The 27,176-nt window shown below is 44.7% G+C and overlaps 1 protein-coding gene across 3 annotated transcripts; it reads right to left on the bottom strand.

The window, feature by feature from the left end:
* On the bottom strand, nt 1–27,176 carry nipa1 (NIPA magnesium transporter 1). Of its 3 annotated transcripts, none has more exons than XM_041198771.1 (6): nt 27,157–27,176; nt 13,836–14,021; nt 11,596–11,643; nt 9,447–9,537; nt 8,750–8,910; nt 1–6,145 (listed from the first exon to the last, which is right to left on the bottom strand). In XM_041198771.1, the coding sequence occupies exons 2-6, from the start codon at nt 13,960–13,962 to the stop codon at nt 5,634–5,636; spliced, it is 939 nt and encodes a 312-aa protein (XP_041054705.1). In that variant the 5' UTR covers nt 13,963–14,021; nt 27,157–27,176; the 3' UTR covers nt 1–5,633. The 3 variants fall into 3 exon arrangements, with proteins under 3 accessions (XP_041054705.1, XP_041054704.1, XP_041054703.1); XM_041198770.1 differs by lacking the exon at nt 27,157–27,176 and adding an exon at nt 14,187–14,213; XM_041198769.1 differs by lacking the exon at nt 27,157–27,176 and adding an exon at nt 14,112–14,193.

A 27,176-nucleotide genomic window follows, 5' to 3' on the forward strand; every position in this document is an offset into this window, starting at 1 on the left:
TTATGAACATTAGATTTTATTACCACATTCAGGTTGAAACATGACAAGTTATATTTATGGTAAAATTGTAAAGAAGTTTTAAAAACATACTTTTTCATTCATTGCCATAAAACACACACACATATTACATATACACATATTAAATATAATTTTCAGTCACAGTGATGTTTTTTTCACATCAGCAGCCCTGATGCAGAATAATTTAAACCTTCAAGATGGGATTAAAATTATATCTACATCAGTTTTACAAATCAACACACTCTCCAATTTCACAAAACTTCCAGTGCTCTGTTAAGTTTGACATCAGTGGAAAAATTCTCTCGTCACAAAAGCCCTGACGTACAAAATGCAACTTGAAGACACTTATTTAACACAGTTTACATTTAAGGTAGGCTTAATACATACTGCACAAAAGAACTAAACACAAACAGCAACCTCTCAATCCCCACTTCAAGGCTGGATTGATAAAACAATTACACATCTATTACTAAAGTATATTAAATATTTGATCAGATTTTGAATGCCTTAGTTGAAGTTTAATCTTAAAAAATAAAGAGGTGGGGGGAAAATTGATAGAAAAGTGCCAAGTCACTAAAAAGAATTCTAAAAAGTAAACAAAATGGTTGTTCAGAAGTGTTATTTTTGTACTTTCAAAATGCCAGCAGTCAATAATTTGCAGAGCTATCCAAGAAAATTATTTACATCCATCATTTTGAAAACTACAAGTTTTAAGAAAGCTGTAAAACAAGCCTGTTACAGTGAACTGACCCATCTGAAACAAAGGAAATTGGACAAAGGCATCAACAGATTATTAAATTTGAGACACTAAATCAGGATGACTTTTATTCAGTGAATCTTGGCCTTCGCAGTTCAAATAATTTGTGCCTTTGGAGAACCAATACTGCAACCACATCATAAAAGCAACCTAAGCTATTTAAAAAAATCAGTAACTGTGAAGACAAAACAAAAGCAAAATAGTGCAGTTGTTAGAAATCAGAAATAAAAACACAAAATGCTGGAAACACTCAGATCTGCCAGCATCTACTGGAGAGAAAGACAAAGAGAAACAAAGTTAACGTTCTAGTTCTGTAATCTTTCATCAGAAGAGATTTAATAAAAAGTCACAACTGAAAAGTTAACTCTTGTTTCTCACTCCACAGATGTTGCCAGACCTGTAATTATGAAGGCAGATGGGTGGATAAGTCGATGGAATCTGCACCATTTGCATACCTCAATTTTGACTCCATTTCCTAAGGCGTGCATGCCTTGGTGATTCATGTTTGATTGCAAGACATGACTGGTCAGGTGGAGAAGCTGGTTAGTTCAGTGGCTTAAAAATCATTTATAAAAATTACTCACTGATGTGGAATGAATTATAAAGAAATTCAAAAATACTCTCAATCCAACAACGGAATGTCACAACAACATTAGCACTGTTCCCAAAAATACTACAGTGTTATGATCTGGAGGAGACCATTAACTCTTCAAAAAAATTTGAACTCCTGGTTATCAACTGAAAGAAATTGCACAAGATTTTATATTTTAAATAAACTTTTACTGTACAATAATTAAACAAAGCATATACCGTGAAGATGGATTTTTAAAAAAAATATTGTTGGGAATATGGTAGTATTCTGTAAAGAAGGCTGTGTGTGTGTTTGTCCACGATTAATTAAACTGGGGGAAGGTTAGTAAAGAGAGCTTGTCTGCAAGAACTGAGGCGTGAAAGGGAAGATGCTAGGTGCAGACGTTTGTAATGAGAGGCTATGGTAAAGCTGAATGTACGAGTAAATAGGTTGAGTTTTAAAATTTGCATTAGATGATAGGTAGGGTCTTGACTTTTCAGCTGTGTCAGGGAGTTTAGAAGTGACAAGGGACCTTTTCATAAGTAAACAAGGGAAGGTTATTAAATTTTATTTGACCTAAAAGTGGAGGCAATAGGAAAACATGAAAGATGTTTATATTTTGGAAAAGTAAAGTTCAAAGAAGTGCTTAGGACAATGGAATCTAAGATGAAAGAAGAAAATATTTAAGGAAAGATATTGAGCTGAGTTGGGTGGCTGTGTGCGAGAGATATCCTGAGGCCAGCTCTGTGCTGGGAAAAAGAGGTGAAATTTGGAACAGCCATCCAGGGGACCAGAGGAGTCTTTGTCTCAGAAAGCAGTTTGTATTCAGAGCTTTCTTGGGTTTCCACCGCAGAGTGGAAGAGAGTAAGAAGTTATATGGTATACCTCCTACCAAAGTGACAGCAGTTTTTGCCTTGGGTAATTTTGCTGGATTTTTATAGTTAAAAATCTATAAAAGGAGCTGCTGCCAAGTAATTTACTTGTGTGTTCTGACCAAGTGTGTTTTTTGGGGGATGTTTTGCAAGACTGCTTTAACGGTGTAGCTTTAATCTTGTGTACTTAATTTTTTTTCTTCTTGTTCATAAATCTTTTAACATTTAAATCCTAAAAGTGTTCCTGGGATTCTATGCTTCTGGGATCAGTAGTTTATTCCCCTTGTTTTCAAACTACAAAAGAAAAGGTTATGATCAGTCAGGCAAGTTTCCCTCTGAGATTTGGCTTGCTCAGCAAATAACATCAGCTGTGGTCGTAACAATACTAATGATACTATATTTGGTAAACACTTCTACTTAAAGCCATCGCAACAGGGCACTCCTTGTTCTATTTTCATTTCCATCTAATAGTACCCTTTTATTTTACATGATCTTGAGAGTTCCTTCACTTCTCCTGGGACCAAACCAAGATGTGCCACAGTTCTCAGGAATTCACTGATTCTCCTCAGTGTTCTTTCTGTTCTCTAAGATATGAGATTTTTTAGCATCCACTAGCATCCAGCTAAGTGACCCTTCATCTTTCCTTAAGTGCCTCACTATTGTGGATATCGCAGCTATAGCATGGGTCTCACTGCACTCTTGCTTAGTGACTCCAACTCAAATACTCCTGATTTCTGATAGCTCCTTTCTACTGGTCCACAGTTTCTGGCAAATTCTCTCTCTCTCTCTGCTTCCCAAACTACTCCCAGGCTTCAACTGTAATGCCTGTTTCTGTGAGAAATCCCAGAAATAAACCCAAAACAATAAAAAGACTTCTGCAATGTACTCCTGCAGCAACATGGGACACCTTGATATAAAGTCTAAATAGTCAAGACCCCTATGGCACTCTACTCATTACGTTTTGCCAGCCCAAAAATGACCCACTTATCCCTACTCTGTTTCCTGTTAGCTAACCTCTATCAATGCTAAAATGTTACCACCACTCCACTCCCACCCACCATGAGTTCTTTTATATTGTAACCTTTGACGTTGCGCTTTGTCCAGTGCCTTCTGGAAATCTAAGTACAGCATATCCACAGGTTCCCCTTTGTCCACATTACTTTTATTTCCTCATAAAACCCCAATAAATTAGTCAAACATGATTTCCCTTCCACAAAACTATGTTAACTCTGCATGATTGCATTGAGATCTAAGTGCCTCGCTATAGCCTCCTTTAATAGATTCCAGCACTTTCCCAATGATAGATGTTGGGCTAACTGGCTGCTTTCTATCTCCCTCCTTTCTTGAATAAAGGAGTTACATTTGATACTGCGGAGATGGTGGCATAGTGGTAACGTCACTGATCCTAGTAATCCAGAGGCCCAGGCTAATGCTCTAGGGATAGGAGTTCAAATCATGGCAGCTGGTTAAATTTAAATTCAATGAATAAATCTGGAATTGAAATCTAGTCTCAGTAAGGGTGATCATGAAACTATCAATTGTTGTGAAAATCCACCTGGTTCACTAATGCCTTTTAGGCAAGGAAATCTGCTGTCCTTACATTGTCTGGTCTACACGTGCATTGTGGTTGATTCTTAGCTGCCCTCCGAAATGGCCTAGCAAACCACTTACTTCAAGGGCAATTGGGAATGGACAACAAATGCTGGCCTTGCCAGTGACACCCACATCCCATAAAAGAAAAAATAAATCCCAATCTGAGGGGACCTTTCCAGAATTGAGGGAATTTTGGAAGATTAAACGCAACACATCTACTATCCCAGGAGCCACTTTTTTTAAAAAAAAGGTGCTAGGATGAAGTCCATCAGGACCTCAGGACTTGTCAGCCTTTAGTTCTAATAATTTTCCTCAGTACTCTTTTCCAGGTGATTGCAATTGTTTTCAGCTTCACCCTTCCTTTCACCTCTTGTTTTACAATTATTTCTGGGATGTTATTGGTGTCTTCTACAGTGAATAATCACCTAGCATTTTCCTGTTTCACTGAAGATTTGAGGAGTTTTAATAGTTAGTTTAATCCCATGTTGCATTTCCATTCAAGATCATTCCTGATGAAAAATGATTGTTCCCTTCCATTGCTGCACTAACTTTCCACTAGTGGACATGCAAATGCAGTATATGTGACCTAGTTCCCAATCTCTCAGCTTGTGCATTTTAGAAGTTACAGATGACAACTCAGTACGCAAAAGACTAATTCATTGCTACTGTTTAGTGGTCAGTGCATGAAGGCAATTAAATGCAATAAAAGCATCACATGACAAGATTTCAGTTTTCAAAGCAGTAACTCTTTTGCAAAAAAACCGAATATAAACATTAAAAACTAATCAAGTACATGAAGTACCAACAAATTAACACTTGAAAGGAATTCTTTAAGAAGAGTTATTGCCCAACCTTCTGTTGTGTGTCACAATTCTCAGCAACTTCTTGTTTGACAGCTGCTCCAGCGACCAGCCCAAATATAGCGTAACCACAGAGTGATGGGACTTGGGTCTCTACCTGTGATCTTTCATTCATTTAATGTTTCACTTGGGCAGTTACCAAGTCAACATTAGGCTTTTTCTTGTCTTAAAAGAAAAGTTCTGAGGGCTAGAGTGGAGGTGGTGTGGTCCATTACCAGGACCAATTACTTGTCAGCCATGGCTTAGTGGAGCACACTTGCCCTCCGGGACAGAAGGCTGTAGGATCAAGTCCCACTCCAAAGACTTGAGCACAAAAATCTAGGCTGATACTCCAGTGCAGTACTGAGTGCTCTACGGCCAGAGGTGCTGTCTTTCACAAGACGTTAAACTGAGGCCCCATCTGCTCCCTCTCAAGCAGGTGTAAAAGATCCCATGGCACCACTTCGAAGAGGAGCAGGCAAGTTATTCCTAATGACCTGGCCAATATTTATTCCTCATTAAAATCACAAAGAGAAATCTGGTCATTATCACATCACTATTTGTGGGAGCTTGCTGTGTGTAAATTGGCTGCTGGGTTTCTCACAACAGCGACCACAGTGGAAAGATACTGCAAAGCGCGTTGGACGTTCTAAGGTCATGAAAGACCCAAATATAAATTCAGTTTTTGTTTCTCTCCTTCTATGAAAACTACGGGGCCTTCAGGGCCTGAAATTGCTCTACCTTCGGAGTACACTTCCTAAGGTTCTCTCAATTGGCAGCAAGTGAAGGATAGTAAATAGTAAACAGCAGCAGAGAGAAGCAGATCTGATAATGGACAAATACATGAAAAAGCGGTTACGTTACTAAATTTTATGTTAGTTCCAATGTCTGTATTCCAAAAATCCTACAATATTCATTACTGTAGAAGTATTTATCTATTCAAAAACTGAAATACAGTCATGAAAGCAGTAAATTCTTATATTTCAGTGTTTCTTTGAAGTGATTTTTCTTAAGTCACTGGCAGAGATGCTGAATTCTTTGAAGACCTGCAAGAGGACGATTCCAATGGAAACAGTGATGAATCCACACAGCATACCAAGAAAATCTACAAATCCAACATCACTCCACTCTCGAAAGAGGATGGCAGATGCCAGTATGACCAAAACTGTGAAAACCACGTAGTATATAGCACTGAATATGGAAGAATCAAAGTATTGCAAAGCCTTATTAATGTACATAAACTGAATGAGAATACTGCAAATCAGTGTTACCAACAGGATGACAAAAAGGCACAGTGCTCTTTGGCTTGATGGATCACCACTAAATGCATCTTGAGCGGCTAAGCCAATGCCTTTACAGCTGGGTACAGTGAAGCTACCCAGTAACGAACAAATACTAATGTAAACCAGGACGTTGGTGGAGCCATGGGAAGGTGCAATCCAGAAAATAAGCAGGATGAGAAGTGCTAGAATGATGCAGGTGTAACCAAGAAATACTGTAAGAGAATAATAATTTTGAAAGACAAGTCAAAAAGTAGTTTGCTTTTTAAAAATAAATTACCTGCTTGCTCCCCCCCACCCCCGACTCCCATGATAAAACAATTGCTTGTATCATGTCAGATCTTGTTATTGGCATCAATGGGAAGAATTTTCCAGTCGGCGAGCAGGGGCGGGGCCCACTCACCGATGCATAAAATGATACATGGTGACATCAGGCAGGCGTCCTGATACCATCGCACGTCACTTAGATTTTGAGTTCAGCGGGCACGCAGCCAACTCGGCTGCACGCCCGCCAAACTATCAAAGGCCCGTTAAAAAAACTAATTAACACAGTTAAATGAGCTGCCTGTCCAACCTAAAGGCTGGCTTCGGGCAGGCGAAGAGCCCAGGCGGCCTTCGCATTTTTCATGAAACCTCGAACACGGACACTGTCACATGAGGGAACATGTTTTAAAAAAATGTTTTTTCCTTTATTTAAATTTTCAAATATCAGACTGTTCTCCCTGAGGCAAGATTTCTGCGCTTTCACGCGCAAAAGAGCGCAGGCCTAGACTCAGGGAACCCCCCCCACCGTCTGCAAAGGGAGCGCTCTGAGCTTCCGGGCGAGCGTCATGCTGGGCGGGTCTTAATTGGCCCACCCACGTAAAATGGCAGCACAGACCCGATTGGGGATGCCACTCGGGTTTGCACTCACTCCCGCACCCCCCCCCAGCAAACAACATAACCAACCCCCCACCCCCACCCCTCCACATCATAACCAACCCCCCACCCCCACCCCTCCACATCATAACCAACCCCCCACCCCCACCCCTCCACATCATAACCAACCCCCCACCCCCACCCCTCCACATCATAACCAACCCCCCAGCCCCAAGCAACATAACCAACCCCCCACCCCCAAGCAACATAACCAACCCCCCACCCCCAAGCAACATAACCAACCCCCCACCCCCAAGCAACATAACCAACCCCCCACCCCCAAGCAACATAACCAACCCCCCACCCCCAAGCAACATAACCAACCCCCCACCCCCAAGCAACATAACCAACCCCCCCACCCCCAAGCAACATAACCAACCAACCCCACCCCTCCACATCATAACCAATCCCACCCCCCCAACATCATAACCAACCAACACCCCCCCCCACAACAACATAACCAACCAACACCCCCCCCCCACAACAACATAACCAACCAAACCCCCCCCACAACAACATAACCAACCAATGCCCCCTCCAACAACATAACCAACGCCCCCCTCCACATCATAACCAACCCCCACCACATAACCAACACCGCACGCCCCCCCCCACCCCCCCCCCAAACACACACAATGGGGGTAAACTCAGCCCAATATTTACAGCACTTGCACAAGGGATCAAGCGCCCTGTTTTTATTAACTAAAACAGAAAAGGCTGCATCTGCGGAGAGAAAAACAGAGTTAACATTTCAGGTTGCTGGTCCTTCTTTACAAATTAGCTTTATTTCTCTCTCCACAGATCCGGTGAAGCATTTCATGTTTTCATTTCAGATTTCCAGCATCCACAGTATTTTGCCCTTATATTAGTGGCCTTGTTCTGTGCTTTTCAGGTCTAGAATTCTATTACCCCCTCCGTGATGTGCATGATTTCCTGACCGAGGACCATTTGTGTGTACCAGTGTTCTCAATAACACATTAGCAAATGCAGCAGAGAGAATAGTACAAGTTTAGTTGAGTTTGAATTTTCCTTCCTTTGGTGGAAGACACAATCAGTGTGATATTAGATACAAACGATTAAAAATAAACTCATCTAGGAAATAAATATTATTTGAACAAACATACAGCAATGCACCTACTAGTCCTTAACTTGTAAATTTTTAATTTCCTAATCAGATTTTAACATTAATTGCACAGCGTGAAGCGATATAAAATATTTTAAGCTTGAGAAATCTAGATGAAAGGACAAGGGCCATAGTGCAGGACATTATGAAGACAGAAAAAGTCGATGAAAATAAAATGAAAGCCTTGGGCTAAAAACACTCAAAACCCAATAAACAGTATTTACCAAGAAAGATCAGGGATGAGTTTGTGATACTCATTAGAATGGAGTTGAAAGTTGGCAAGTTCCCAATAGTTTGAAAATAGGCCAATGGTGCCACTTCAGAAGGGGTGACATAGACACCCAGCCAGCTGGAGATCCAATAGTCGTAAATCACTTGCAGGTTATATAATTAATTAATTGAATAAAAATTAGCTGTATAATTATGACCTCACAAATAGCAGCCAACATGAATGTAGAAGGGGAAGATCCTACTTCATCAACCTCTTTTAAGCCATCAATTTCTGAAAACATGAATGAATCAGGGCAAGTTTGACAACATGGTGTGACTGAACTTTCAAGAGGCATTTGACAAAGTTTTGCATGAGTAGCTGCTATTCAAAGTTAAATTTGTCAGTATTCAGGGTATAATTTCAGAATGAACTATAACAAATGGTAGAAGCGCAAGAGCAAGCAGTTAATAGACGAAGGAGTTATGCCGGGGGTGTTTCAGTGATTAGTGTCAGGGCCCTGCCATCCACTAATTTATTTAATGACACGTCACATTTATTCAAATTTACCTGGATCTGCAAGTTTCTCTTCCAGTTGCACACTTGATGTTACACTCTCAGTTCTGGGAGCATGAATGAGCAGTATAATTGAACCTGCACAGCTTAGTAAACATCCTAATTTTCCTAGCAAGTTTAGTTTCTCCTGCAACATATAGGAAGCCAAAAGTGACCTAGAAAGAAAGATCAGGGTAGAGAAAGGAGCAGGTGGGTGAAAGAAGAGACACATTTATTATATGCACACACACAAAAGAACTACTATACCATGGACAACTGTATACCAGGTCACCAAAGAAAATCATACCCCTGCCCTGTTATTATAGAATATAACAGCTTTAGTAGCTGTTTAGAAATATGTTCCACTGGATTCATACTTATAATTATTTTTAATTACAAGACTAGCGAGCAAGGACTGGATTATAACTTCCCTGAAAATTAACACTAAATTGTGATTGTAGGATCTGGGTGTTCCATCTCAGGAAACACCGAACATCTTGCTCTGAGCTGTCCTTGGAAGGAGGATGTAATCAAATCATCTAGCACTTAAAAGTTAAGAACTGTGTGTAACAACAGCAAGGGTACAGTAACATCAATATTCATTTAAAAAAGTGCTTAAATATCACAAGGCAATATTGTAACCCTGCAATTGACTGTAATAAGAAGCCATTTCCATACCATATGTGAACAGATTGTAAATGAAAAATAGTACCCAAATGGGACACCGAGGGCTCCTAGTGGCGTTACCAATGCAGCAGGGGCAGTGTTGTATGCTACAAGATTTCCTATTTGAGCCAGTCCCACTGCAACAACAAAAAATTGCAAAATATTAATTTAATTATGCTGGTTTCAAAACAAAAGGGTGTTTAACCATTTACACCAAAACTAAACATCAAAAATTTCAACAATACAAGAGTGGTGCTGAATCACAGCACCAGTTTGTGACACCACAGCGGTTTTAATCTTCCCACTCTCCAACCTCAAGATCTGGGCTAACCTGTGGGGGAAAATGCCAAATCCAACATGTAAAAAGGAAGTACGATAAAAGTAGCACTTCTATTGCAAAGAAAAAAAAAATCAACACACCAGCTGTTAACAATGTTCACATTCTCAATGTCTCTCAGATTTGACAGTGGTATTCAAAATCATGCGAGATCTTGGACAGAGTAGATAGGGAGAAACTGTTTCCACTTTATGAAAGGACCACAAATGAAAGGGCACAGATTCAAAGTAATTGGCAACAGAAGCAAAAGCGACACGATGAAAAACATTTTCACGCAGTGAGTAGATAAGTTCTGGAGTACATTGCCCGAGAGAGCGCTGGCGGCAGGTTCAATCAAGGTATTCAAAAGGGAATTAGACTTTAGCTGAGAATCTGAAAAGGAAGAATGTGCAGGGTTACAGGGAGAAGGCAGGGGAATGGCACTCGGTGAATTGCTCATTTGGACATCCAGTGCAGACGCAATGCACCAAATGGCCTCCTTCTGTGCTGTAACAATTGTGTGAAATAAATTCAATTTCTTTTATTATCTTTATTCCTGTGTTATTGTTATCCCGATGTAAGAGGACTTATAACAACAACTTGCATTTATATAGCACCTTTGACAGTAATAATGCTTTACAAGAGCATGATCATTTGACACCTAGCCATGAGATAGTAGGACAGGTGAATCTGGTAGGTTTTAGGTAGTGTCTCAAAAGAGGAGAGAGAGGTAGAGAGTTCACTTCATCTAGTTCCTGTCTTTAACAGGATGAGGACATCGCTGACAAGGTCAGCATTTGTTGCCCATCCTGAATTGCCCTTTAAAGGGCAGTTAGGAGTCAATCAAATTGCTGTGGGTCTGGAGTCACATGTAAGCCAGACCAGGTAAGGATGGCAAATTTCCTTCCCTAAAGGATATTGATGAACCAGATGGGTTTTATGACAATCAATGATAGCTGTCATAGTCACTGTTACTGAGACTAGCTTTCCATTCCAATTTTATTAATTGAATTTAAAATCCACCAGCTGCCATGGTGGGATTTGAACTTGTGCCCCCAGAGAATTAGCCTGGGCCTTTTTTCTGTTCCTTTTAAGAAATACTGTTTTTGCTTCCAGTCTAATAAAGGGTTACAATGAAACATTGTTTCTGCACGGATGTCGAATGACTCAGTCCAGCACTTTCTATTTTTGATTTCCTGTATTTGCACTTCTTTGCTTTTTATTTCTTTCATAAATGGGATCTCAGCTGGGCTTAATATTGAGAAACAGTCACATGCTTAGGAGTGTCTCCCCCTCTCTCTCCTCATTGCTATTGCTGCAGCTGTGATAGACTAAACATTCAATTAATCCACTGGCACTTACTGTGAAGGCAAACATATCAATAAATAATCTCCATTTGAACAATGCACTGGAAGACTAAGATTCCTCTGGAGCTTTATCCCAGCAAAAGTTGGCTAGTCTCTGAACAGACAGGTTTAAATGAAAGGCAGAAAAAAAAGAGATGAGACACAACAACTTTAATCCATTTACTGCCTTTAATAAAGCAAAGCATCCAATGCATTTCAGAGGACTTTTATCAAACAAAGTTGATACTGAGCTGCAAAAGCAGATATGAGGACATAAGACAAAGCTTGGTCAAAAAGAGAGGTTTTAAAGGAGTATTGTAAAAGGAAAGAGATGGAGAGATGCAGGGATGGAATTCCGAAGCCTACAGCTTTGGCAGCTGAAGACATGCACTGACAGTAGAGCGATTAAAATTGAGGATGTGCAAGAGGCCAGAAATCTTAAAGGCTGGTAGCAGTTACAGAAATAGTGAAGGGAGAGGCCACGCGTGGAGAGATTTGGAAACAAGGATGAGAATTTTAAAATCGACACTTACTTCCGACAGTTCCACTCCACCAAGCCAATTCTGTTAAATAGGAAGCACCTGCCAAAAGGCAAGAGTTAGCATTTTCTCATATTAGTCATTAGAAAAATTCAGACCTCCTGATTTTTGAAGGAAGACTATGTCACAGACGGCCAATATCTTGAAAAAACACTGATCCACATCTCTCTCTACTGACTACTACCACTGAACCAGACTGCAGTTCGTCAGTCAGGGAGAGGGGATTTTCAGATTTTTAACTATCTGACTAAGCCAGGGTCAAAGAACATATTTGTTTGATACTTGTCAATTAGCACTTGGGCGATTGTGGTCAAACATTTTTGCCTGCTTCAACAGGAAGCCAAAACCACTTTTTTGACACATTACAAATAGGTCAATGAATTTATTCATCACTCCCTTAGAACCACATTCTCATACAAACAAAAGAAATAAAATTATGAAGGTTTAGCTTACAGATCACTTAAAGGCTCATTCAATAAAGTTAGTATTTAACTCAACTGATGACCCAGAATTCATTACTTAACAGCTAGATGGCAGCAGTTTAGACCTTTATCCCAAAGTATTGAAGGGCAGTCAAGTGAATTTGTCTTCATCTTTATAATGTTCATAGAATTTGATCTGAGTAAGGTGACTCTATAATGAAGCTCCTGTTTAAAGACTCTACCAAACAAATTTAAAAAAACAAACTCTCAGTTAAAATTTTCACCTAAACCTTCTTTCACTGCACCCCCAGCCCCATCACTTCCCAAGAATTCTATGTTTTTTTATGCATCTTTTCTGCGTCTGTGCATTCATCTTTTTAAAAAAAAATGTAGCTGTATTCCTAAATCTCTTTGCTATTCCATTCCATTAAGTGTCTACTATTATGTGTCCTCTCCTGTGCTAACTGGCCCTCCAGGTGGTCCTCTCAACAGAACTGTGATCCAACCATCACTTCTTTCAGAAACAGCCTCCAGAAACAAGCCTGACTAATTTCACACTGGAGATAAAGTTGGTTTGTTTCAGTCGTATTGGCACCCATCTTGTCTCCTCCTGACTACAACTTCTGGCTCTTTTTTTCCTTTGCCTGTTAGCTTGTCTTGACTTCTGTCCAAAAGCACCCATACTATGCAACATTTGGTTTAAAACTTGCACACCAACTTCTCTATGTAATGCATTGAGTTGCTTCACCTGTTGGCCAATGGTTTCTCAAATGGCATTACTAAATAACGCTTAGTGTAAACGCATTAATCTTGCACCCTGCTCAGATTTGCATTCACATTGCATTTCCACTGATCTCACCCTTGTATGGACCCGTTTTAAAACAATTTGCACTTTTAGCTATAGAGAGTCTTCATGCCCAAATTTTCTTTCACTTTTTTTATGTAGAAAGACAAAGAAAGAGAACCTTTGACTCACTGGCCTCCAACCTAAAGCAGTTTCTATAAGTAAGCTGAGGAACAGATTCGTTAAGGGGAATTCCCAACATATATCCTGCCTGTGATTTCCTCAGGGTACTCACAGTTGCATTATTCGGTGGTACTGTACTGCCAGATTTAATACCTCAATTCAGACGGGTTACTTATAAACAGGCACTTTTGCTTTTAAGCAAAAGATTCGTAAGCTAAATTTAACATTGCCTTTTCAAAAGTTGGCTTCCTGCATTTAAAGCAGTCATGCCAACAACTTCTGAATTAATTGTGGACTACAAGTGTTGAACAGTGGCATAGTGAAGACAACAATTATCATTTCAAATGTGTTGGATAATGCCAGTTTTCTCTTGCAAGACAATGTAGCCCTTTTATTTTTTCCAAAGCAAGTGTAGCTAATGTAGCAAAACAAAAATCTAACTCAACGCAAATGTTAGGTTTACTCTTTTGAGGCATAAACTAAGACAAAGCCCAAAACAAATCTTAAAATCCTTAAGTTTACATTTTCATCCTAAAATTAGAGATTGTGTTCAAGTATAAATGGCCATTACCCAATACATTTAAAACTTCAACTTTATCAGTATTGTTGCTGGTAGAGCTGATATGCTAAAATAACTAGTTATTATAGAATGTGACGAGCGTTTTCGGTCAATGCTACAATTTTAAAATGTGGGCAGGCTGATTAAATGACTCAGTCCACAGGAAGTTTGTGACATATTAACAGTTGCTGTGTGCGTTGCCCAATAAAACACTTCGCAACTGTTTTGCCAGGCTTAATATGGAGAATTTGCTGGGATGGGGGTGGTGAATGCAGTGATTACAAACCTCTACTCTCAGCTCGAAGGATGCCTTTTCTTTGCAAAACGAAAGTAGAGCCATTCACGAGGCTGGAAAGCAGAGCGATGCTGAGTCCCAAGGAGGCGCCTGCACTCTGCTCCGGCTCAGACCCCATCCTGCGCTCACCTGGCCAGGTAAACAGTTCACGCTGCACCCCAACTCCGAATTAGAAACCTGTTGCAGAACAGTTAACATTGATGACATTTTCTTAAAATAAATGTTGTTAACGCCTAATAACTCCAATGCATTTAATTTCCAACCTACTAAAGAACATTTATCATGAAAGGTTTTTTTTAAAATTATTAAAACAACACTTCTTCCGCATTCTGACCAACACACCCTGCTTTCAACACATGCGCAGTGAGAGAGGAAATAAGAAGTTTGCTGGTCCAAGAGATCCCTTGCTTGAGCAGCGAGCGCCCCCTTACAGTCCTAGCACCGCAATGTCAGGAACCAAATCTAATGTCATTAAAGATTTTTTCCTTTCTCTCTTGTTGGGTTAATTGGTTGTTAATTGATAAAAGGTTGCTGGAAGCCAATTATTTCAGCCCAATGATATAGACTCATAGACGTTACAGAAGGAAGCCATTCGGCCCATCGTGTCCACACCAGTTAACAAAGATCTGATTACACTAATCCCATTTTCCAGCGCTTGGCCCATAGCCAAGTGAATATCTAAATATTTCTTAAATGTTTTAAGAGTTTTGGACTCAACCAGCCTGCCAGGCAGTGAGTTCTAGACTCCCACCACTCTCTGGGTGAAAAAAATTCTCAACTCCCCTCTTAGCCTTCTATCTCTTACCTTAAATCTATAACCCCCGGTTATTGACCCCTCTACTAATGGATAAAGTGCCTTCCTATCCACCCTATCAATGCCCCTCATAATCTTATACACCTCTATCAGGTCCCCTCACAACCTTCGCTGCTCCAAGGAAAGCAACCCCAGGCTATCCAATCTTTCCTCATAGCTCAGACCCTCCATCCCAGGCACTATCCTGGTAAATCTCCTCTGCATCCTCTCCAGTGCAATCACATCCTTCCTATACTGTGGTGACCAGAACTCCATGCAATTCTCCAGTTGTGGCCTAACCAGCATTTATACAGTTCCAGCATAACCTCCCTGCTCATGTATTTTACGCCTCAGCTAATAAAAGCAAGTATCCCATATGCCTTCTTAACCACCATATCTACCTGCCCTACTACTTTCAGGGGTTTGTAGATATGCACACCAAGGTCCCTCTGATCTTCAGAACTTCCCAGGGTCCTACCATTCATAGTGTAATCCCTTGCTTTGTTAGCCCTCTCCAAGTGCATTACCTCGCACTTTTCGGACATCATTGCAGAAGTTCCTCGGGGCAGTGTCATAAGCCCAACCATCTTCAGCTGATTCATAAAATCAGAAGTGGAGGTCTTCTCTGAGGATTGCAGAGTGTTCAGTTCCATTTGCAACTCCTCAGACAATGAAGCAGTCCATCTTGCATGCAGCAAGATTTGGACAACATTCAATCTTGAGCTGGTAAGTGGCAAGTAACATTCATGCCACACAAGTGACAGGCAATAACCATCTCCAACAAGAGAGTAAAAACAAAAAAACTGCGGATGCTGGAAATCCAAAACAAAAACAAAAATACCTGGAAAAACTCAGTAGGTTTGGCAACATCGGCAGAGAACAGCAAAGTTGACGTTTCGAGTCCTCATGGCCCTTCAACAGAACTAAGTAGAAATAGGAAAGGGGTAAAATATAAGCTGGTTTAAGGGGGGGTGGGGTGGGGGGAAAGAAGGGGGGTTGATCGTCTCATCCGACGCCTCAACAAGAAACTTTTCCTTTTTCTCTCAAGTGCTAAGGAACGCAAGCTCCAACAACTCATCAACACAAACACCCATCTAGGACCCTCCACCCCTGCCTGTCCCTCTGTCCCCACCCCATCTTCCAATTCCAGCCCCAGCCGCGTATTCACTATACCCCCTGACCTTCCCCTCTCTGACACTGAACGTTCTGTGTTCAGCAAAGGACTTAGTTTCATACACTTACGCCCTCATCTCAATGAATTTTGGGCTCAGCACGATGCTGAACTCTTCTTCCGCCACCTTCGTCTCCGGGCTCACTTCATTGGGCAGGAGTCCTCTCCCCGTTCAACGGATCCTTTTACCCATCTCCAATATTCTCCCTCCACCTGGACCCCTCCCTCTGGATTCTTACCTTCTCTTGATCTTTGCATTGAGAACTGTTGGCGTGCCATTGGTCATTTCAATTTCTCTACTCCTCTCACCCATTCTAACCTGTCTCTCTCTCAACTTACTGCACTCTGTTCTCTCAGGTCCAACCCTAACATTGTCATCAAACCCGCTGACAAGGGTGGTGCTGTTGTTGTCTGGTGCACTGACCTCAACATTGCGGAGGCTGAGCGTCAACTCACAGACACTTCCTCCTACCTCTCCCTGGATCATGACCCCACCACTGAACATCAAGCCATTGTTTCCAGGACTGTCACTGACCTCATCTCCTCTGGAGATCTTCCTTCCACACCTTCCAACCTGATAGTCGCCCAACCTCGGACGGCCCACTTCTACCTCCTACCCAAAATCCATAAACGGGACTGTCCCGGCAGACTGATCGTGTCAGCCTATTCCAGCCCCACGGAACTCATTCTCGCTATCTTGATTCCCTTCTCTCTCCCCTTGTCCAGTCCCTTCCCACCTACATCCGTGATTCCTCTGACACCTTGCATCACATCAACAATTTCCTGTTCCCTGGCCCCAACCGCCTCCTCTTCACCATGGACGTCCAATCCCTCAGAACCTCCATCCCTGACCAGGATGGTCTGAGGGCCCTTAGCTTCTTCCTCGAACAGAGGCCCGAACAATCCCCATCCACCACTCACCACTACTCTCCTCCGTCTGGCTGAACTTGTTCTCACACTGAACAATTTCTCCTTTAACTCCTCTCACTTCCTCCAAATAAAAAGTGTGGCTATGGGTACCTGCATGGGCCCCAGCTATGCCTGTCTCTTTATGGAGTATGTGGAACATTCCTTGTTCCAGTCCTACTCCGGCCCCCTTCCACAACTCTTTCTCCGGTACATCGATGATTACTTCGGTGCTGCTTCATGCTCTCGTCGGGACTTGGAAAAATTTATTAATTTTGCTTCCAATCGCCACCCCTCCATCATTTTCACATGGTCCATCTCTGACACTTCCCTTCCCTTCCTTGACCTCTCTGTCCCAATTTCTGGTGATAGACTGTCCACCAATATCCATTACAAGCCTACCGACTCCCACAGCTACCTCGACTACAGCTCCTCACACCCCGCTTCCTGTAAGGACTCCATCCCATTCTCTCAGTTCCTTCACCTCCGTCGCATCTGTTCTGATGATGCTACCTTCAAAAACAGTTCCTCTGACATGTCCTCCTTCTTCCTTAACCGAGGTTTTCCATCCACGGTCATTGACAGGGCCCTCAACTGTGTCCTGCCCATTTCCCGCGCATCCGCCCTCATGCCTTCTCCTCCCTCCCAGAAACATGATAGGGTCCCCCTTGTCCTCAATTATCACCCCACCAGCCTCCACATTCAAAGGATCATCCTCCGCCATTTCCGCCAACTCCAGCATGATGCCACCACCAAACACATCTTCCCTTCACCCTCCCTGGTGGCATTCCATAGGGATCGTTCCCTCCATGACACCCTGGTCCACTCCTCCATCACCCCCTACTCCTCAACCCCCACCTATGGCACCTCCCCATGCAAACGCAAAATATGCAACACCTACCCCTTCACTTCCTCTCTCCTCACCGTCCAAGGGCCCAAACACTCCTTTCAAGTGAAGCAGCATTTCACTTGCATTTCCCCCAACTTAGTCTAGCGCATTTGTTGCTCCCAATGCGGTTTCCTCTACATTGGAGTGACCAAACGCAGACTGGGTGACTGCTTTGCAGAACACCTTCGGTCTGTCCGCAAGCATGACCCAGACCTCCCTGTCATTTGCCATTTTAACACTCCACCCTGCTCTCTTGCCCACATGTCTGTCCTTGGCTTGTTGCATTGTTCCAGTGAAGCTCAACGCAAACTGGAGGAACAGCACCTCATCTTCCGACAACACACTTTACAGCCTTCTGGACTGAATACTGAGTTCAACAACTTTAGATCTTGAACTCCCTCCTCCATTCCCACCCCCTTTCCGTTTCTTCCTCCTCCCTTTTGTTTTTTCCAATAATTTATATAGATTTTTCTTTTCCCACCTATTTCCATTATTTTTAAATGTATTCCACCCATGGTTTATTTCACCCCACCCCACTAGAGCTACCTTGCTTGTCCTGCTCTCCATTCTTAATTAGCACATTCTTTAGATAATATCACCACCTTCAACATCTCTTTGTTAGTTTGTCTGTGACATCTTTTGGTTATCTGCTCCTTTCACTGCTTGCTTGTCCCAACAACCCCCTACCCCCGCTTCTCCCCCCACCCTTAAACCAGCTTATATTTCACCCCTTTCCTATTTCTACTTAGTTCTGTTGAAGGGTCATGAGGACTCGAAACGTCAACTTTGCTCTTCTCCGCCGATGCTGCCAGACCTGCTGAGTTTTTCCAGGTATTTCTGTTTTTGTCCCATATTGCCTTGCCCGTGAGCCCACCAAGGTGTCTTCCTGTCATACAGCTGTGATATTCCTTTTAACCAGCAGTGCAACTCCCCCACCTCTTCTACATCCCTCTCTATCCCGCCTGAAACATCTAAATCCTGGAATGTTTATCTGCCAATCCTGTCCATCCTTCAACCAAGTCTCTGTAATAGCAATAACATCATAGTCCCAAGTACTAATCCAAGCTCTAAGCTCATTTGCCTTGCCTGTTATACTTCTCGCATGGAAACAAATGCATTTCAGACCCCCAGTCCCACCGTGTTCAGTAATTTCCCCCTGCCTGCTCTTCCTCTTAGTCCTACTGGCCATATTCACTGGTTCCCAGTCCTTTATTTCACCTGCTGACCTATTGCTCTGGTTCCCAGCCCCCTGCCATACTAGTTTAAACCCTCCCGAGTGACACCAGCAAACCTCGCAGCCAGGATATTGGTGACCCTCCAGTTTAGATGCAACCCGTCCTTCTTGTTCAGGTCCCACCTGCTCCGGAAGAGATCCCAATGATCCAGATATCAGAAACCATCCCTTCTACACCATCTGTTCAGCCACGTGTTCAGCTGCACTATTTTCCTATTTCTAGCCTCACTGGCACATGGCATAGGGAGTAATCCTGAGATTACAACCCCAGAGGTCCTGTTTTTTCACTTTCTGCCTAACTTCCTGAACTCCCGCTGCAGGACCTCGTCACACTTCCTGCCTATGTCATTAGTACCAATGTGTACCGCGACTTCTGGCTGTTCTCCCTCCCCCTTCAGAATGTCCCGTACCCGAACAGAGACATCCTGGACCCTAGCACCAGGGAGGCAACATACCATCCTGGTGTCTCTTTCACGACTACAGAAGCACCTATCCGAGCCCCTGACTATACAGTCCCCTATGACAATTGCTCTTCTGCGCTTTGACCCCCCGCCCCCCGCTGAACAACAGAGACAGCTGTGGTGCCACTGCTCTGGCTACAGCTGTTGTTTTTCCTTGATAGGCTATCCCCCCCCAACAGTATCCAAAATGGTATACCTGTTAGAGAGGGGGATAGCCACAGGGGATTTCTGCATTGATTGCCTGCCCCTTCTAGCGGTCACCCATCTATCTGTCTGTACCTTGGGTGTGACCAAGTCTGCAAAACTCCTGTCAATGACGCTTTCCACCACCTGAATGCTCCTAAGTGCACCCAACTGCTGCTCCAGAGGCCTCCATTTAGCCTGGGGGGTATGGGTTCTGACATCTCCACTGGAGGAAGCGCCTCTGAGGAAGAAGGGAGGGATAGAATAAGGAGGAAGCCAGGAGTGGACAATCAGCCTCCAGGGGAGCCACCAGACAGGGGAGCCTCCAGGGGAGGCCAGGTGCAGACACAAGGGGCACAGGGCCAAAAGGTTGTCCAAGGTACAAGGGGCTGCAGAAGACACCAGTATCCTGCTGCCAGGGTATACAGGCGGTGAAGCAGCTACCTCAATATGACTGAGGTGCAGTGCCGAAGGAGGCTCCAACTCTCAAGGGAGACAGTCACCTATATCTGTCAGATGATTGGCCCTGAGATCTCTCCTAACTGTGTGGGTGGACACCCCATGCCAGCAGCTCTGAAGCACACAGTTGCCCTCCACTTCTATGCCTCTGGCTCCTTCCAGGGCTCGGTGAGTGATTTTTGCGGTGTCTCCCAATCAGCTGTCCACACTTGTGTCAAGCAGGTTACAGACGCTCTGTTCAGATGGGTATTGACCTTCATCCACTTCCGCTGTGACCAGGCAGGCCAGGCACAGCGAACCAGAGGGTTCGCGGCCATTGCTGGCTTCCCCCGTGACCAGTGTGCTACAGACTGTTCACATGTGGCCATCAAGGCACCAGCAGGTGTGCCGGTGCCTTCGCCAACAGGAAGGGCTTCCACTCCATGAACGTGCAGATAGTGTGTGATCACAAGATGCTGATTCTACAAGTCTGTGCAAGGTACCCAGGCAGTTCCCTTGATGCCTACATCCTCAGACACTCCCAGGTGCCGGGGCTCTTCAGTGCTCTGGCTCGGCTGGATGGTTGGCTGTTGGGTGACAAGGGCTATCCCCTCAGAAGGTGGCTCATGACTCCACTCTGCCAAGAACAGAAGCTGAGCAGAGGTACAATAGGAGCCACGCCTCCACAAGGATTGTGGTGGAGAGAACCATTGGTCTTCTCAAGATGCGCTTCCGATGCCTGGACCGTTCAGGGGGTGCACTCCAGTACCCCCCAGATCGTGTCTCTCTGATAGTGGTAGCATGCTGCGCTCTGCACAATCTTGCGCTGGAAAGGGGGGATGTAGTTGACAATGAAGACCTTGACACACTGGATGAGGCTGCACATGACGAATCCAGCAGTGGCTCAAGAGGATGAGGAAGGACAGGGCAATAATGAGGGGCTGCACGTCGAACTGCTATTACACCAATGGGGGAAGGGACACCCGGGAGACTTTAATCCACCGAACCTTCAGCTAACTCCACACACATGGATCAGCAGGATCAGCATTGCCTGGTGCTTCCACACGTGGCACTTAGGTGCTACATCTTCCACCTTATCAGCTGCAATTAAAAGAAACATCAATGTCCGCTCAAACACTCATGATATGTCTGTGAAAAAGAAAAATGCAGCACAAAGGAAACACCCTCAGCCATGGTCAGAAAAGTGGACTTTATTATGTCCAAAATATAACAGAGACTTCTCTATTGCAAACGTAAGTATTTTGTTCCCTATTCTAAGGCCAACACAAAATCACCAGTGACATACCCATTGAGTGCCTAACGTGCCTTATGCTTTCGTTTGTGGGTGCTACGTCTGGGTGCCACCCCATCGCTCAGAGTGGCTTGTGAGACAGCCTGCTGACTCTGCTGTCCTGTTGGCCTCGATGACCTTGGCGGGCATCCTCTTGCTCATGGAGCTTGTGATGGCCCTGTCTGGGAGGGAGTGGCCAGTTCCAGAACTGGCACCTCCCCAGTTGTCGCAGCCTCAATGGAAGCAATGTTGACTAGCAAAGGGGCGGAGGAGCTGCTCCCCTCATCCGGAGCATCCTGAGAGGAGCTCGCAGCGACGACAGGCAGCTGCTGCGCCAACGTGAGGTCCCATTCGACCTCCTTGCTCACTGCAGATACATGGGCACCGAGCACCGACGCTTGGTGCCCACAACATCTCCCACATTAGGAATGACTACCTGTGGCCAGTACCGCTGTGAGGGCTTGCAGGTCAAAGTGTAACCCAATCAGAAGATTTTCCATCTGATCGAAACCCCTCTCCATGAGAGTCGCCAATCTCTCAGTGGAGGAAGCCTGAAGCTCTGCCCTGAGATTCATGCCTTCACGTGCATTCTGCCTGGACTCCTCCATCGCAGAGACCAATTGAACCATTCCCTCATGCAACCCTGCTGAATGCAAACGCACTTCCTGCTGCTTGTCCAGCTGCTGCATTGGTGACAACTCCAGAGGCACATCATCAGTGCCAGACTCAGCATGAGCCTGGTCCCCTGCAGCCCTTCGGCTGCTGGCATCGGCACTCCCTGTCCCTACCATCTCCTCCAGCGATTGTGAATTGCCCTCTCCACTGTGACCTGGGACACTAGCTGACAGTAAATTCCCCACCGAGGTGTGTGTGTCTGAGCTGGTGCCTGGCCGGCTGAAATGATGTGCTGCAAGTTGCACGTCTTGGGCCTCAGGTGGGAGGGGGGGCTGTGGTGTCTTTTGGCGTGGCCATGTGGTGGTGATGCTGAAATTAACAACAAGGACAGTGCATCAGTTAGCGTCCAGTCAGTTAAACCTTTCATCCTTTTCCCTCCCAGCCTCATAAGTCGCTCATCCTTCAAGACCCTAAGGAAACGAACATTGGTGAGGTGGAAAAGAGTCAAGAGGAGGCCCAACCATTAGACACGCATACAGACAGGCTGGTCAGATGGCCTCAGGAATGCCACATGGCACGTTATGTACCATAGGAGTGGGGAGAGTGCAGAGGTTCCTGACCTGGATGCATTGTGGCCTGTATAGTTGCGGGGCTGAGAAAACATCGCAAACAGTTGCGACATTTGCCATCGATCACAGGAGATTGAGAGGTCACATCATTGACCTTCATACCGTTAGGAGGGGCATAGACCGGGTGGGCAGAAGGCAACATTTCCCCTTGGCGCAGGGATGAGTGGCGTGGTGACATTTATTTAAGTTGAGTGCCATGAGGTTCACAGTTGAGGTGCTGAGGACCTTTTGGACAGAGTAATGTGGGGCACACTGGCTGAAAGGGTGCTGGAGGTCCTAAACCCCCTATGATGCAATAAGTCTTTGGCTGTTCAGCAGCGATGCCATGGCATGTTAGACCATGGGGATAGTGGTCACAAATGGGATAAGGTGACTTTGGAAGATGGTGGACACGCAAATCCTCAAGGGGACGAGGGACCTTTTTGTATGACCCACACCTCAAAGTGTCTCAGTCTGTGAATGAGCAGTGTTGCAGCATTAACAATTGCAGCAGCCATCAGTGCTTTGGATGGTGGGCAGACAGAGTGAGTGGGACTGTGGCCCTCAAATACCTGGCTGCTGGACCCCAGCCTCACCGACACCTGCCACCCTGGCCTCCTGCCTCCTCCCCAGCTCCGTGGCCTGCTCCTCAAATATCATGAGGTGCTGGAGCACAGCATGCCCACCTCCAGTCCTCTGGCACTCCCACTGATTGTGTTTACTTTTTGCCTGCAGAACAGAGAAGAGGATTTATTGGGGCTGATCGCTCATGTACTCTGCATGCGCGAGCCGCACCCCAACCACAGTGGCCCATCTGAGGCCTCCAGCGGCTCCTGTCCACACTACTGGTGACCAGTCCCCAGAAGCAAGTACGGCTGCTCCCAACCCTCTCCCCCAATGGCCACCTTGGACACATTCAGCGTCCTTCACTTTGAATAGCACACAGGTCTTAGCGCCCATGGCAAGGAGGCGCAACTAGGTGTGGCGCCGATGCCAGCAGATGACACTTGGCCACAACACCTTGAGGCACCGCTTGCACCATCTCATCACCATCAATAAGATATGTGTTAGAGTTCTGAGTATGTGTCTAGCTGCATCCCCTGCAGGTTGCCCCTAGACTACTCAAATGCCACAAACACCAACATATGCTGCGGGGAGAACCCATCTTCTCCTCAACCACTAAGGCTGATGTAAGCATGGTCAGTACCTGTTTGCCCACCCAGCGTGCGCCAAATGCCCAATGTAGTAACGACAGCAAGACATGGTGGGGGGGAGGGGCTGAAAGGCTAAGGCTGCCTTCTGGGTCAAATGGCCAAGGCCGACATGGTACGCACCCATCCAGAGCGCAGCAAATCATTGAATCTCTTTCTGCACTGGTTGCCAGTGCGCCGCACATCATCATGGGCACTGACAGCATCACCAACCTCCTCCCACGCCTGGCTGGTGACATGGGGGGGCCCCTCCTCCTCCCTTCATCCAGATACAACATATCCCAATGGCTGGAAATCTCTTGGAGGAGGACAGCAAGGCAGGCATCGGAGAATTGAGGGGCACAGTGGCCCCCCCGCTGGCCTCACCTGCAGCCTGCCCCCCCTCCTCCTGCTATGCTCCTGTGGAACAACAGATGCCTCCCTCTCTTCCCGAGCGGCCATGGTGCACTGCCTCAAGCAGGCTGCCTGGCCACTCTTTATACAGACTACCGGCTCCCCATTGGAACCAGCAGTCTGAGGCCACCCACCCCCGCAACTTTCTTCCTGTTCTCCACGGGAGTCGCTAACCCACTGGCCGGGCCTTAATTGGCCCACCCGCGGAAAATAGTGACGCGGCCCGTTTCGGCAGCGGTAATCGCTGCCCACCCACCACACAGTCAGCTGGGCCTGCCCGGCCATCAAAGGGAAAATTCTGGCCAGAAAGTTGTGGGTTCAAGCTATATTCCAGAGACTTGAGCCAATAATCTAGACTGATACTCCCAGTGCCAGTACTGAGAGACTGCTGCGCTGTCAGTGGTGCTGTGTTTTGGATGACTCTGTCAGTCCTCTCAGGTAAACATAAAAGAATCTATGGTGCTATTCAAAGAGGAATAGGGAGGGCTCCCAGTTTCTGGCAAATTTCATCCCACAATCAACATCACATTGCTCCTTGTTGGATCTTGCTTTGTGAAAATTAGCTGTCAATGCAATAGTGACTCCATTTTAAAAGTACTTAAATGGCTGTGCAGAACTTTGAGATGAATTGTCTCTCCCATGCTTGGAACGTATTCTCCCTGAAAATAAGCACAAAAAAAAAGTGTGATCAAGGGGCTGGGTGTCCCATCTCTGCCCCTGATCACATTAAATTATACCCTGCTGGAAGCAGTTAGCAAATTCTGGTACCTTGGGTCCAAGGTGACAGACAACCTGTCTCTTGATGCAGAGCTTGACATACGCACTGGGAAAGCAGCTATCTTTGGCTGACTCACAAATCCTGCATGGAATAACATCAAGCTGATTCTTAGGAAGTAGATGCAGGTTTATGAGACCTGTGTTTTCAGCACATTGTTGCATGGCTGTGAAACATGGACAACTTACAGCTATCAAAAAAGGAAGCTCAACAACTTTTGCCTTTGCCGTTTATGGCACATCCTAAGCATCTCATGGAAGGACAAAATCATAAATGCGGTGGGTCTCTCGATGGAAAATTTCCCAAGTATGTTAGCACTCATCAAGCAGGGATGACCTCGATGGCTCAGCCAAGTTTGCAGATGGAAGACGGTTGCATACCTAAGGAGCTTCCTTAAGGCGAGGAATCAGACAACCAGTAAGATGATCAAAGCTTCACTTTGAGGATGCTTGCAGGCGTGACAGGCCCTAAGCATTGAATCCAGTATGTGGGAGACATTGGCTGATGACAGAGGACCATGGGCCGTTGTATGCGACCAGGAAGATCAGTAACTGCATCTGCTTGGTAAGAGGCACCAACACTGAAAACAACAACCCACAATGACACTTGATAATCACTTGATATTGGGCCTCTCATGGATTGGTCTCTTCAATCATCAGCATTACTGCACCATATGAAGCCATCACATCCCCAATGGATTTGATTTGCTTCATGTTCCACCACTTTTGGAAGCATGCCGACAATGACTTTGGGTTGGCCCGAAGTCAAGAAAGACATTATAGGAGTGGGAGTTTTTTCTCTCTCTTTTAAAGAGGTCCAGATCAGGGAAGTCCTTCAGCCTGAGATTGTAGAAGACATTAGTACAAACAAGCAATGTGGCAGGCATTGCGAAAAAGTGGCAAATGGAATTCAATCTGGAAAAGTGTGAGGTAATGTATTTGGGGAGGGCAAACAAAGCAAGGGAATGCTCAATAAACAGGAGGATATTGAGAGGGATAGAGGAAGTGAGAGACCTTGGACTGCATGGCCACAGGTCCTTGAAGGTGGATAAGATGGATAAGGTGGAAAAAAAAACACATGGACTGCTTTCCTTTATTGGACAAAATATTGAATACAAAAGCAGGGGTGTAATGATGGAACTGTGGAATTTTGTGTACAGTTCTGGTCACCACATTACAGGAAGGACCTATTTGCCCTGGAGAGGATACAAAGGAGATTTACAAGAATGTTGCCAGGGCTTGAAAATTGCAGCTATGAAGAAAGTTTGGATAAGCTAGGGTTGTTTTCCTTAGAACAGAGGAGGCTGAAGGGTGACCTAATTGAGGTGTACAAAATTATGAGGGTAGGGTAGACAGGAAAGACCTATTTCCGCTAGCTGAGGGGTCAATTACCAGTGGGCATAGCTTTAAGGTGATTTGTAGAAGGATTAGAGGGGACTTGAGGAAAAAGCTTTTCACCTAGAGGGTAGTGGGCGCCTGGAATTCACTGCCTAAATTGGTGGTTGAGGCTGAAACGCTCAGCTCATTTAAAAGGTATCTGGATCTGCACCTGAAGTGCTGTAACCTGCAAGGTTACTGACCAGGTTCTGGAAAGCAGAGTTAAAAATAAGCGGCTAATTCCTTTTTTTCCCTTTTTTTGGGCCAGCGCAGACATGATGGGCTGAATGGCTTCTTTCTGCAGCGTAATTTTTCAATGACCCTACTGTTCTACATCAGGATTTCACTAGTGCGCCAAGTCTCACATTCCACCCCAAACTGCAGGTTTGCTACTGTTTTGCCAAAGCCCAGGACCGCTGTCCAAATTCCGGGATAATTGTCTAGTGCTACTAAATCCCAGGACGATTTCCCAGTGCTACCGAAATGCAACTCTCCCAAATGTACCTAAATCTCACAACCCACCCCCTCCCCCAAGTACTGCTTTAAAATTTAAACACACAGATTTTTAAAAATCTATTATATATTAAAACCAATAAGTGGGCTGTAATATTCCATTTCAACATGCATTGAAAACTCTTCAGTTAATCTGCCAATTGCAAAATCTATTTTAAAGTGTTAATATTCTGTTACAATAGCAGTTATGCCTATAGTTGGTGCTGTGATGGGAATTTCAATAATTAAATCCTGTGCTTGTGAGCTAACGTTACATGGCAGTCTAACTGCGGTATAAATTAGAACTTTGCAAAATCTGGAAGAGGCTTTGGAGAGGCTTCCAAGGAATTCCTGGGCTACCCTGGGAATTCCGACTCTCACACAATCCAATAAATCTAGCTGGTTTAAAATCAACTTGAATTTTCCAAAAGGCTCGAGAGAGAGAGAGAGACACCCCACAGAAAGGACCAACTGACCCAGTTATGGAAAAGACCCT

This window comes from Carcharodon carcharias, chromosome 11 (assembly GCF_017639515.1).
Source record: "Carcharodon carcharias isolate sCarCar2 chromosome 11, sCarCar2.pri, whole genome shotgun sequence".
NCBI classification, from domain to species: Eukaryota; Metazoa; Chordata; class Chondrichthyes; order Lamniformes; family Lamnidae; genus Carcharodon; species Carcharodon carcharias.